Source organism: Gossypium raimondii, chromosome 7 (assembly GCF_025698545.1).
Source record: "Gossypium raimondii isolate GPD5lz chromosome 7, ASM2569854v1, whole genome shotgun sequence".
In the NCBI taxonomy this organism is placed as follows: domain Eukaryota; kingdom Viridiplantae; phylum Streptophyta; class Magnoliopsida; order Malvales; family Malvaceae; genus Gossypium; species Gossypium raimondii.
In genome coordinates, this window is record NC_068571.1 from 2,393,512 (window position 1) to 2,406,183 (window position 12,672).

Below are 12,672 nucleotides of genomic sequence, written 5' to 3' on the forward strand. Positions count from 1 at the left end.
TGAAACATAAAAAAAAAAACCCTAATTGCAGTTTGATGAAACTAGGTCCGAACATTGAATATGAGTATGTATTTAATATTGGTATATTAAATTTCTTACTTAAGATGTTGGGAGGAAATTTGAGCATTAGATGGAATTTTATTCTATTTTTTGTCTTCTATGACATTGAAAATTGGTAGAAAGACAGTTGTAGTAGCGAGGAAATTTCAGTACCTATCTGCTTCGTCTCTCTCCTCCCTATAAATTATATCAGTTAATTCAGTTTGCAGCTCATAACAACAAATTGATTACTAGAAAATTTAGAGAAAAGACGATGGATGATTTCTTATCTAACCTTAGCTCAGCCATGGCAACATTTACTTTCTTTTATTCCACGGCAACTTTTGTGTTCATTTATGCCATGTTCCGTGACCACTTCCCTCAACACCTACAAGATGATATCCAGAAATATGGCAGAAAACTAGTGAATTTTGCTTATCCTTATTCCCAAATCACCTTCGATGAATTCACCGGCGAGTATATGCGGCGTAGCGAAGCCTTCACAGCCATTGAGAACTATCTCAGTGACAAATCCGTTGTATCTGCTAAGAGGCTTAAGGCTGATGCTGTCAAAGATGGTCAGTCTTTGGTGCTTAGCATGGATTACCATGAAGAAGTTGCTGATGAGTTCAATGGGATCAAAGTTTGGTGGAGTTCAAACAGGACTACCCCAAGATCGTTGCAGTTCTCGGTGTATCCGGCCGTCGATGAGAAACGGTATTACAAGTTGACATTCCACAATCGACACAAGCAAATCATTACCGAGTCTTATCTAGCTTCGGTGATGAATGAAGGGAAAGCAATCGAGCAAAACAACCGGCTGCGTAAGCTTTACACCAACAATCCAAGCAAGGATTGGAATGGATTCAATCCAAAATGGAGCTATGTTGCTTTTGAACATCCTGCATCATTTAATACTTTGGCAATGGATGACAACAAGAAACAAGAAATCATCAATGATATCAATAAGTTCAAAATGGGGAGGGATTATTATCAAAGCATTGGAAAAGCTTGGAAACGAGGTTATTTGCTTTATGGTCCACCAGGCACTGGTAAATCAACCATGATTGCTGCTATGGCTAATCATTTGGAGTACGATGTTTATGATCTAGAACTTACTGCAGTCAAAGATAACACGGAGTTGAGGAGGCTTTTGATCGATACGTCGGGTAAATCGATCTTAGTAATCGAGGATATTGACTGCTCTCTCGATCTTATGGGTGAAAGAGAGAGCAAGAAGAGGAAGATCAAGGAAGATTCAGACATGGATCCAATCAGTAAGAAGGTTAAAAAGGAAATGGAAGAGACAACAGATAGTAAAGTTACTTTATCGGGTGTTTTGAATTGTGTTGATGGACTTTGGTCATCATGTGGGGGTGAAAGAATCATTATTTTCACCACAAATTACATTGAAAACCTTGATCCAGCTCTAATCAGGAGAGGAAGAATGGACCTACTCATAGAAATGCCATTTTGTTGCTTTGAAGCATTCAAGGTGTTAGCAAAGAATTATTTAAAAATCAATTCTCATAGACTCTTTAAACAAATTGGTGGACTGTTGGGTAAAACCAATATGACACCTGCAGATGTTGCAGAGAATTTGATCCCCAAGTTTGAAGGCGAGAACGTGGAACTGCGTTTAAACCGACTAATCGAAGCTCTCAAGGCCAGTAAAAATGGAGGAGCATGTAGGCCAAACCAAAAGAGAAAGAGAAGAAACAGCAATCTAACAAACAAGAAGAAGAAATGAAAACATCATAAGACATTATGTTGTCATTCCATTAATGTCAAGAAGATGGGGTTTAGGGTAGCTTAATTTCTATATCATTTGTAGCCATTACCAAGTGGTAGAACTCGAAGTTAATTTATGTCAAGTAATAGATGAAGTACATCTGTGTGTGTGTGAAATAATAGTACAAGTTACCTTAATTAAGGAGTTCTGTCTTGGATGTTTGCCTTTATCTGCTTGACTTGTTTATTTGGAGTAGGGAAAACAAGTCATTAATGTTTAAGAATAAATGATGTATGCATACATTATTTTTGTATTAAGATTAAGATGAGCAAGATGTCATAGATGGTGACTAAATTGTATAAAAAGTCAAGTTGGATCTTCTTAAATTGTATAAGATGTCATAGATGGCGACTCATTTAAAGACATTTATTTTCTTGCAGTTTCTCTTCCTCTCTTCTTTCTTCCACCATGAATCCCAACTATCGCTACTCCTATTTATGTCGCCTCTACGTCGTCCATTGGGCCTGCTTCTCACTCTAAAATTAGAAATAATGGTTTGTCTTGAGGAAAAGGAAATTAATAACTTATTTTCAATAGTGAAAGCATCAGTTGAGGCTTTTTTTTCTAACAATAAAGAGATGATGAGGAAAGGAAAAAATCACGTCAAATGAAAAGAAAAAGAAATTGAACAAAATTAAATATGATGTGGAAATTGTTTTAATCCTTTTAATTTGAGTTAGAAAAAGTTGTTGATGTGGCATAAAATAATTGGGTAGGATCATATATGAGGTGATGGAAAAGTTCAATGGAATAATTTCTCCCTTATCTAGCTAGTTAATTGGACAATGTGCCATGTCAACGTAAAATCTAGCGTTGTTAGGGCCAAGTACCAAAATATGTAACAAAAACAAAAATGCAGGTGCCAAATTGAATATTTTGAAAGTATAAGTACCATGTTGCAACAAATCCCAAAGTACAGGGACTTTTCATGGAATTATACATTTTTCTTTTTGCTTTGTAGTATTTTTCATGGAATTATACAAATTATTTTAATTTTGTTTTTAGTATTTTAGGAGCAAATTTTAGCGATTAGGTAATTTTATTATATCTTATCATTTTTAGATTAATTATATTTTATTGATTAAATACTATAATTCATATAATATCAAAGTGTAATTTTACATTAATTTATCAAGTTGCATACTTTTAAATTAATTTTTAATATGTTAACTCATAATAAATATTCAAATTATATGGTTTTAGATGTTAATTTTTTAAAAAATAGTTAGATATTTTGTAAATTATTGATAATATATTAATAACTTTAATAATACTAGTATATAGAGGTAAACATAGTAATAAATAATTTATAATACATAAGTAAAAATATTATGAATAACATAAAATAAATAATGATAATAGTAAATTCTATAATTACAATTGAAAATTTTATATAAACTAAGTACAAGAAATTTAAAATATATTTGTACTATAGAAACTATTATTTCAAAAAAATAGCTTACAATTAAATTATCAAAATATATGTTTTAAAATTATAACATCAAATTACTTAATAAATTTTATTATAAAATGTTATAATATTCATATTCTACATAATTTACATGTAAATGTAAATAAAAATTAAAATAGTGAAAGATTATAAATTTATTTTTTATAGATATTAAGATTTAAATTTTAGGTTATATCTTACTTATATTTCGAATTTCATTTGTATTTTAGTTAGCCCCAATTAACAAAGATTGTAACAGCATTCTCACTACATCTTGTGGACCAATCCTATGCTTGCCCCACCAGTTTTTGGTTTTTTCAAGTCAGTGGTCCAATTTTGGGTTCATGTTTATTTCTTGGATAAAATATGTTTTTCTCTTTTTTAAATTTAGAATTTAGTCCCTATATATATTTTAGATTTCAAAATTTAGATTCAGAAGTTAACTTTGTTTTATTATATTTATTGGGATGATATATTAAAATATAAAGAATACTCACTTTATAGAAATATAATTAAAAAAGATGTTGTAATGAGCTTAAACTTAATAAAATAATTTTAATAGTGTTATAAATTGGTCCTCTGTTTTGAAATCTAAAAAGTAGAGAAACTAAATTTCTAAAAATAAAAGTATAAGGATTAAATTTTAAATTTTAAATTTGAGAAGAGAACAGAAAGTTACATTTTAACCTTATTTTTAATATTAATGATGCATGCCAAACATATTTATTATTCATGCATTGCATGGTAGGAAGAAGTTTTCCAGAAGTTTCAACAACCAATCATCTCTTCTCTATAACTTCACACTTTCATATCACAAAATGTCAGTAATTCTGAGGGAAAAAATTAAGGGAGAAATTGAGCCCAAATGATGATGATGAAGGGAGAACTGTGGTCTAATCTAGGCTCAACAATGGCGGCCATTATGTTCGTGTATGCCATGTTCCGACAGTATTTCCCTCCACAACTTCAGGCTTGTATCTTTCAATATAGTAAAAAGTTGTCGAATTTCATGTATCCTTACATTCATATAACCTTCGATGAATTCACGGGCGAAAAGATTAAGAAAAGTGAAGCCTTCTCAGTAATTCAGAACTATGTCAGTGACAAATCTTCTGCAAACGCTAAACGACTCAAGGCTGATGTTGTTAAAGATAGTCAGTCTTTAGTTCTTAGCATGGATTATAACGAAGAAATCACTGATGAGTTCAATGGAGTCAAGCTTTGGTGGTCTGCTAATCGAACTACTACCAAAACACAACAATTTTCATTTTATCCGGCCGCCGATGAGAAGAGGTTTTACACTCTCAAGTTCCATAATCGTCACCGGGAAGTCATCACCGGAACTTATCTTAGCCATGTGTTGAAACAAGGGAAGGCTATCGCTGCAAATAACCGGCAGCGGAAGCTCTACTCGAACGGTGCAGGCCAAGGCAACCGAAGTAGTACTACATGGACACATGTGGCTTTTGAACATCCTGCAACATTTGATACATTAGCAATGGATGAAAAGAAGAAAAGGGAGATCAAGAAAGATCTAGTGACGTTCAGTAATGGGAAAGAGTATTATGCTAAGATTGGGAAAGCTTGGAAACGTGGTTATCTACTTTATGGTCCTCCAGGAACTGGCAAATCCACCATGGTTGCTGCCATGGCTAACTTTTTGAACTATGATGTGTATGATCTTGAGCTTACAACAGTTAAGAACAATGTGGAATTGAGAAGGCTTTTGATTGAGACATCAAACAAGTCTATCATAGTGATAGAGGACATTGATTGTCCTCTTGATCTTACAGGCCAAAGGGAAGAAAAGAAGAAGAAGAAGAAAGATGATAAGAATGAAGGGGGCGATCCAATTGGTGCAATGTCGAAAAATGAGGAGAGAAAAGAGAGTGAAGTAACATTATCAGGGCTGTTGAACTTCATTGATGGAATTTGGTCAGCTTGTGGGGGTGAAAGAATCATTGTTTTCACCACCAACCATGTTGAGAAGCTTGATCCAGCTTTAATCAGGAGAGGGAGAATGGATAAACACGTTGAAATGTCATATTGTAGGTTCGAAGCATTCAAGGTGTTAGCAAAGAACTATTTGGACATTGATTCTCATCCACTTTTCGAAGAAATTGGCAATTTGTTGGAAGAAACAGATATGACACCTGCTGATGTTGCTGAGAACTTGATGTTGACATCTGATGATGATGAAGTAGGTGAAACTTGTTTGAAGAATTTGATTGAAGCACTTAAGGCTGCTAAAGGGGAAGCAAGAAAGAAAGCTGAGGAATATCATGCTCGTTTAGAGGCAGAGAAAGAAGAAAAGGAAAAAACAATCTGTTGAAGATAATTTTAGATGAGATGCAATTTCAGCCAAACAGGTGAAAGAAAATGGAATCATCGTGTAACACCTCTGTCCCACATCGGAACAATTATATTATGTAAAATTTTCAAATCCTATTTAAGAGGGGCTGTTTTACTAGACAAGGGTTATTACGTTTTATCCTAAACTATCTGCCCCAATTAGATATTTCCGTTTACGTAAACCTTTCAGTTATATGTTTATTGGTTACATGTTCGCTGGATTTTAGGTATAATGTTTAATTAAATATTAAATATGGGTTTAAAATTTGTTCATATTTATATATTTTGTATCTATTCATATTATTTTTTAATTTTAAAATATATATTTACATTATTTTAATTTAATATTTATTAATTTAGTTTTTTATTTATTAAAATATTACATATAATATTTTAATAATTTTAATATTACATATAGTAATATTATATATTACCTTAGATTTAATTTTTATGTTTTATAAATTACATAATATGCAAAAATAAAATTTTAAAAATTTTAAAAATAATCTGGGCCAAGCTCGGGCCTTGAATGTTTAAGCCCAAGTTTAGGTCATATTTATAAGCAAATTTAATTTTTTTTGTCCAAACTCATTTTTCAAACTTAATGTTTTTGTCTAAACCCTCTCAAATTTTGAGTGAACCCTTAGGCCTATACAAATAACTCAACCCATGAACAAGTCTATTGGTGAATATTTAGTAACAACACAGGTTAGGTTTTTTATACTTTATTATTTTTCTTTTTGTTCATTGCTTTTTATTTATTTATAAATACAAATAAAAAAACAATTTATGTTAAATTATTTTAAAATTTAGGATTAATTAGAAATTATTTATTTGCATTAATTTTATAAAACTAATTTTCATTTCTTTTTTTTTTCCTTCATATAAATTAGTTTATAAGTTCTCATGCATTGCATATGATTTTACCTTTTTCTGAAAGGTGCTATGACTATTGATTGTGTTGTCAAGGATGTGACATGAATCTGATGAGATATACCAACGGTGATTGGGAAGGAGATTTAGATGAAAGACAATCAAAATCAGGATATGTTTCTTATTAAACAATTGTGCAATTTTCTAGGTCAATATAAAATAAACTTGTATTGCATTGTTCACAATGGAAGTTAAGTTTGTGAGAATTTTGATTGCAGTGCAATAGGTTGTCTGGCTTAAATAATTCTTGAATTATTTGGGATTCTGTAGCACTCCTCGCTCAACCCGGTCGCTAGGTCCAAGCTACAGGATGCTAAATTTGTTGTTGGAGCAACCACCGTCAAATTTACAGAAAATAATCATTCAAACAAGCAACTATGTTTTAAACACATTTACATTGTATTAAACAATCAAATTTGAGCCTTAATTGGGCTTATGAAAGCTCTTTTGTTGACCCGAGCACGAAATATGACCAAATTACAGAGTTTCAAAATTTCAAGGTCGACGTCGTGACATCATCACTTCCACGTCGAGATGTCACCAAACAGTTTGACGCGTCATGATGTCAAATGTCAGGCCACTTGACGTCATGACATCACATACTGTCGGCATTGCGACGATGAAAAATTATCGTCGGGACTAGTGTAACACCCCTAACTCGTATCCATTGCCGAAACAGGGTTACGGAGCATTAACGGAGTTTACAGAACAAATAGACAGAAATTTCAAACATTTCATAACATATAATATTCATAACATTAAGCCTTCGAGGCCTAAAATATGCATTAGACACAAGTCGGGACTAAGTCGGGTATTCAAAGAATTTTTCAAAAAACATTGAAAATTTTCAAAGCTATAGGGGACACACGGCCATGTGGCCAAGCCGTGTGGGCATTCGAAATAGGGACACACGGCCGTGTCCCAGCCCGTGTCCGTGCCCGTGTAACTCTCTGACTTGGGTCACACGGCCAAGTCACACACCTATGTGCTAGGCCGTGTTGAGCATACTGACTTGTGCAATTTTAAAGATACAGGGAACACACAGCCATGTCACCTGGCCGTGTGTCACACACGGCTGAGACGCACGCCCGTGTCTTTGCCCATTTGGATGAAAATAGGTCATTTTCCAAGCCACATTTCTCACCCAATTTGGTACCAACCTAAACAGAACAATTTGCACATCAACAAGCCATAACTAGGCATCCAAATCAAGCTAAAATCAAGTCTTAAACATGTATTATCACAACATATAACCAATATGCCCTTAGGCACCTCAAATGACAAATTAATAACATGTCAACCAAATATCCATATTTACCTAGATAACCAAATGCATATATGCTTAATGGTACCAAATATACTATTTCAAACCAATCATCAATATACCTATAATTTTTCCATCATTCAACCATATCAAATACACATTAAATATGATAAGGCCACATATATAAACACATCAAAATATACCAAACACAAGTCATTCAAGTGGCTAGTATCAACAAAACAATTATATGCCAACATTGCCCAAATTAACCTATACATGTCATTATAACTGGAATTAATTTACAGAAAGTACCAAAAGAGCTAATGGATAGTGTGAAATAGCTCCGACCAGCTTCCAACCCGAATGAGTTCTGAATTACTATAAAATATGGAAAATAACTCAAAGTAAGCATTTAAGCTTAGTAAGTTCGTATAATACAGAATTTAACTTACAATGTTTCCATAAAATAGGTAAGTAAACATAGCATATCTCAACCAATTTGGCCAAAAGCCTAAACACATGATCACCAACATATTAGCCATGAAAATCACATATAAAATCCAACACACAAGGTTGAATTCATCAAATAATCATATTTCATGTATATATTGGTAATAGTTCATATCAAACTCATATGTGTTCATAACATAACTATGTCCGTTGAACCATTTAAAATATCGTTGGATACACGGGTAGTACACATGAGGTGTGTTGAGTAATCCGTCAATTCATATTCATGTATGCTCTTCTGAGCTGTAAACAATAAGCTCTTCCGAGCTGAATAACGGGAAGCTCATACGACCTGAGTAACAGGAAGCTCATGCGAGCTGTATAACGGGAAGCTCATATAAGTTGTGGTGTGTCCGCAACACATGCAGGACCCCAACCAAATCGGTAACCCTAATGACATGTCATTTGTATCCTACGAATTTCATAAGGTTCAAACGGGACTCAGTAATTGTCGAATATACAACCGGTATTTATTCATGGCAATTGTACAATTCACAAACAATAATTTAATTTAACACATATTAATGTACAATTTAATTACACGAACTTACCTCGATGAGTTTATGTAGATACGAAGGCGAATAATCCGATATTTTTCCTTTATCTCAATCTAACTCCGTACTAGGTCTAACCAGGTCTATACGAATGAATTTAACTCAATTCAATATAACTCATATTCAATTTAGTCCAACACATTTTTGGCCCTATACTTTTGATTCATTGCAATTTAGTCCCTAGACTCGAAAAATAATATTCATACAATTCAATCCTTACTCAAGCCTAGCCTATTTTTATACCTATTAATAGCAACCTATATATTTCATAAAATTCACAAATTTTACCATAAATTTATCATCTTTTCAATTTAATCCCTAATTAATAATTTCATCAAAATTCTCTTTATAAAAGTTGTTTATCTAACAACAACATTTCATTTTCTACCATAAAACTTCAAAATTCAAGTACCCTCATCAATAGAAAAACCCTTATACTTTAACAGTTTTGCAAATTAATCCCCTAGCTAGCTAGATTAAGCTACTACGATCTCGGAAACATAAAAATAATTAAAAACATGACAATGATACATACCTAATTGAGCAAAATAAGCTTGCTAATATCTCAAGCTTCCATGGCTAGGTTTTCTTCTTCTTCTTCTTCTTTTATTTGGTGGTAGATGACGATAATAGATTTTTATTTTATTTAATATCACTTTAACCACTAATTTCCAAAATTACCCTTAATAATTTATTAAATTTCCAATGATGACTACTCATGCTTAACCACTAAGCACTTTAATGGTCTATTTACTATATAAGGACCTCAAATTTCAAATTCTATAGTTATTTAATACCTTTAGCTATTAGAACTCAACTTTTGCACTTAATGCAATTTAGTCATTTTCATCAAATTAGGTATGTAAACGATAAAATTTCTTAACGAAATTTTTATTGTATTTCTATCATACAGTAAAACATAAAATAATAATATAAAATTTTCAACTTCAGATTTGTGGTCCCAAAACCACTGTTCCAATTTCACTGAAAACGGGATATTACAACTAGGACTTTGTTTTTAGTAAATTTGAGCCCTTTGGTACCTATTTCAAGTTTCTACACAACTGTCACTTTTATGCACAATTGGCATAACCTTACTTGCACCAAAATTTCAAATACCTATCAAAACAAGTGCAAACAACCACATTCACTTTCTTTTAATCTAATTCACCTATTCAACCATTATACATATTATTCCAATACTATGACATACCTATTAAGAAATTGTACAAGTACTAACTTTGTCAATACCAATACACATTCAATATGTCGTTTCCAACTTCCACATACATATCTCAAAAACATATACCAAAGCATGTCAATTCAACTAGGCATTAACATTGCCAAAATCATGCTTTAGATAAGTTTCTACAATGTACAACCTTCAAAGATAAAAAGCTATCGATTTAAAAATGGGATAATGTGAGCTTCAATGTTGATCCGGCTTGACTTGTTACTCGTCTAGGCTAATCCTTTAAATTGACATCAGGTTACTAGTCCATACTAAACCTATATCACAAGTATCTTTGATACATCAATTGCTCCTCCGAGCTGAAAATATATATTTGTGTCAGGTTACCAGTCTAGGCTAAACCTTTAAAATGACATTAGGTTATCAGTTTAGGCTAAACTTGTGTCACATGTATCTTCAAGTCCGCAACAAATGCTGGATCTCGATAATCATCGGTAATCAATCTATACAAGCGTGCACAAAACCTTTATTAATTCACCTGAGCATTTTTCAACACACACAAATATATATACATTCCTTTACAATTTAGTCGAAATCTTACCTTTTGTACCAAATTGCAAACAATCCAGATTTCAACCAAACATACACATATTCATAATTTAAACACAATCATACCATATGAACTTACTTGGTCAAATTAACCAACAAGTTGAATTTGCAAGGACTAATCGATAATTTTGGTTTTCCCTCGATTATCTTGAGTTTGGTTCAATTTTCAATTTATACAATTATTCAATTCAATCTATCATTGTCAAACACTTTTGTATCATCACATACTATACATGAACTAGTTTAATTTCATTTTTTGAATACCCCTAAAATTTTTCATTTTATTCAGTTTAGTCCTTAAAATCGAAATAGCCATAACTTGCAAATTTGAGCTTTTATTTAAAAATCGATCTCAATCACATCCTTCTATGATCCTTTATTATCTATTATTATAGAAATTTCACATCAATTTCACAATTTATACATTTTAGTCCTTATGTAAAAAACTAGCGATTAAACATTACAATTTAGTCCTTTTTCATATGTAAGCTTAAAATCTAACAATTTAACACCAATTTCTTCATGAAATCATCAATGGAAACTTTCAAAAACTTTAATATTTTTGCAAATTGGTACATGGGCTAGCTAAATCAAGCTCTCATGTCCTCAAAAACATAAAAATTACAAGAAAATGACTTGAATTACCTTAGAATTTAGAGATTGAAAGCTTTTAAGCTTTAGCAATGGCTTCTAGGTTTTCTTTTGTTTTCATTCAGTGGGTAAGAAAAAAATAAAAGATGACAATCAATGTAACAACTTATTTTTCAATGGTGTTGGAAATATCAGTTGGTCCCTTAATGTTTTACAAGGTTAGCATAAAGATTAATTAAAGTTTGGTCCCTTAAATTATTTTCAAATTGATAGTTAATTATGATATAAGGGCTAAATAGTAAAAGTTGTAAAAGTTAATCACTATGAATTTTTAATTAATCGAAGGACCAATTAAGAAATTGGACCATTAATAAATAGCCAACCGGTGGTGGAGACTAGTTGTAATCCACCAAATTGGTTAATTATGGTAAATGTTATGATTAATTATAAACTAATCTAGGTATAAAATACAAATAAGTGTTGTCATTTTTTTATTTTCTTCAACCGAAACCACCAAAGATAACCTAAGGAAGCCATTGTTTTAGCTTCAAACTTTCGGTCATTAATAGGTATGTTCAATTTAGTCATTTTCTTGTAATTTTTATGTTTTTGAGTCGTGAGGAGCTTGATTTAGCTAGCTCATACGCCAATTTACAAAACTGTTAAAGTTTCTAAAAGTATCCATTGATGTCAAATATAAAAACGATCAAGGATTTATATGGTTATTTGATATCCAACATTTTTTTATGAATTCTCGATTCATAAATGTCAGCTTGTATGAGCACTATAGTTTTGTGTATCCAACTTCAATTTACTAAGGTTCCCTCGAGCGAAAAAATGGTAACTTAACGTAAATAAAATGGCTGAAATGATTGAATATGAATTGAATTACTTATATTGCAAATTGTATATGGCTTGAATAGTACATGCTATAAGATGTAAGGTTTTAACATGCATATAACTTGAGTTATAAGTTCTTGTGATGCAAATGAACTAACTTATTTGTTGTGTTGTTGAATTGTACATGAAAGTATAATGATGCCAAAAGATGTCATGTTATGTACCAAAGTGTTTTACTTGTTAAATTGTTGAAATGTCGAGGTAAGTTAGGTAATTTTCACATGGACTTACTAACATTCGATATGCTTCTATTGCCTTCCTTTTCCTTGTTGATTGCTGACTTCTAGAACATGTCTATCGTATTGTCGAGAATCTCACACTATCCTGTTATTGATTTGATAGCTTTTTAATCATTTAAAGCTCAATTTTGTGGCATGTATATAGGTGATATGCTTTTGTTAACTTAAAAGTTGATATGATTTGAACATTACCTAAAGTTTGATTTTCGGGAAGGTTAAATGCATGAATGATTCGGTTGAATTAAAC

General features: G+C 31.9%; 2 protein-coding genes across 2 annotated transcripts; both read left to right on the forward strand.

Annotated features, from left to right (window-relative positions):
- The first annotated feature begins 200 nt into the window (after nt 1-200).
- Nucleotides 201-2,210, forward strand: LOC105768267 (AAA-ATPase ASD, mitochondrial). Its single transcript, XM_012588118.2, has one exon. It carries the CDS (start codon nt 314-316, stop codon nt 1,787-1,789), a length of 1,476 nt encoding a protein of 491 aa, XP_012443572.1. The 5' UTR covers nt 201-313; the 3' UTR covers nt 1,790-2,210.
- A 1,881-nt stretch (nt 2,211-4,091) lies between these two features.
- Nucleotides 4,092-5,672, forward strand: LOC105768259 (AAA-ATPase At3g28580-like). The gene has a single exon (XM_052633745.1). It carries the CDS (start codon nt 4,147-4,149, stop codon nt 5,611-5,613), a length of 1,467 nt encoding a protein of 488 aa, XP_052489705.1. The 5' UTR covers nt 4,092-4,146; the 3' UTR covers nt 5,614-5,672.
- Nucleotides 5,673-12,672: the final 7,000 nt, after the last annotated feature.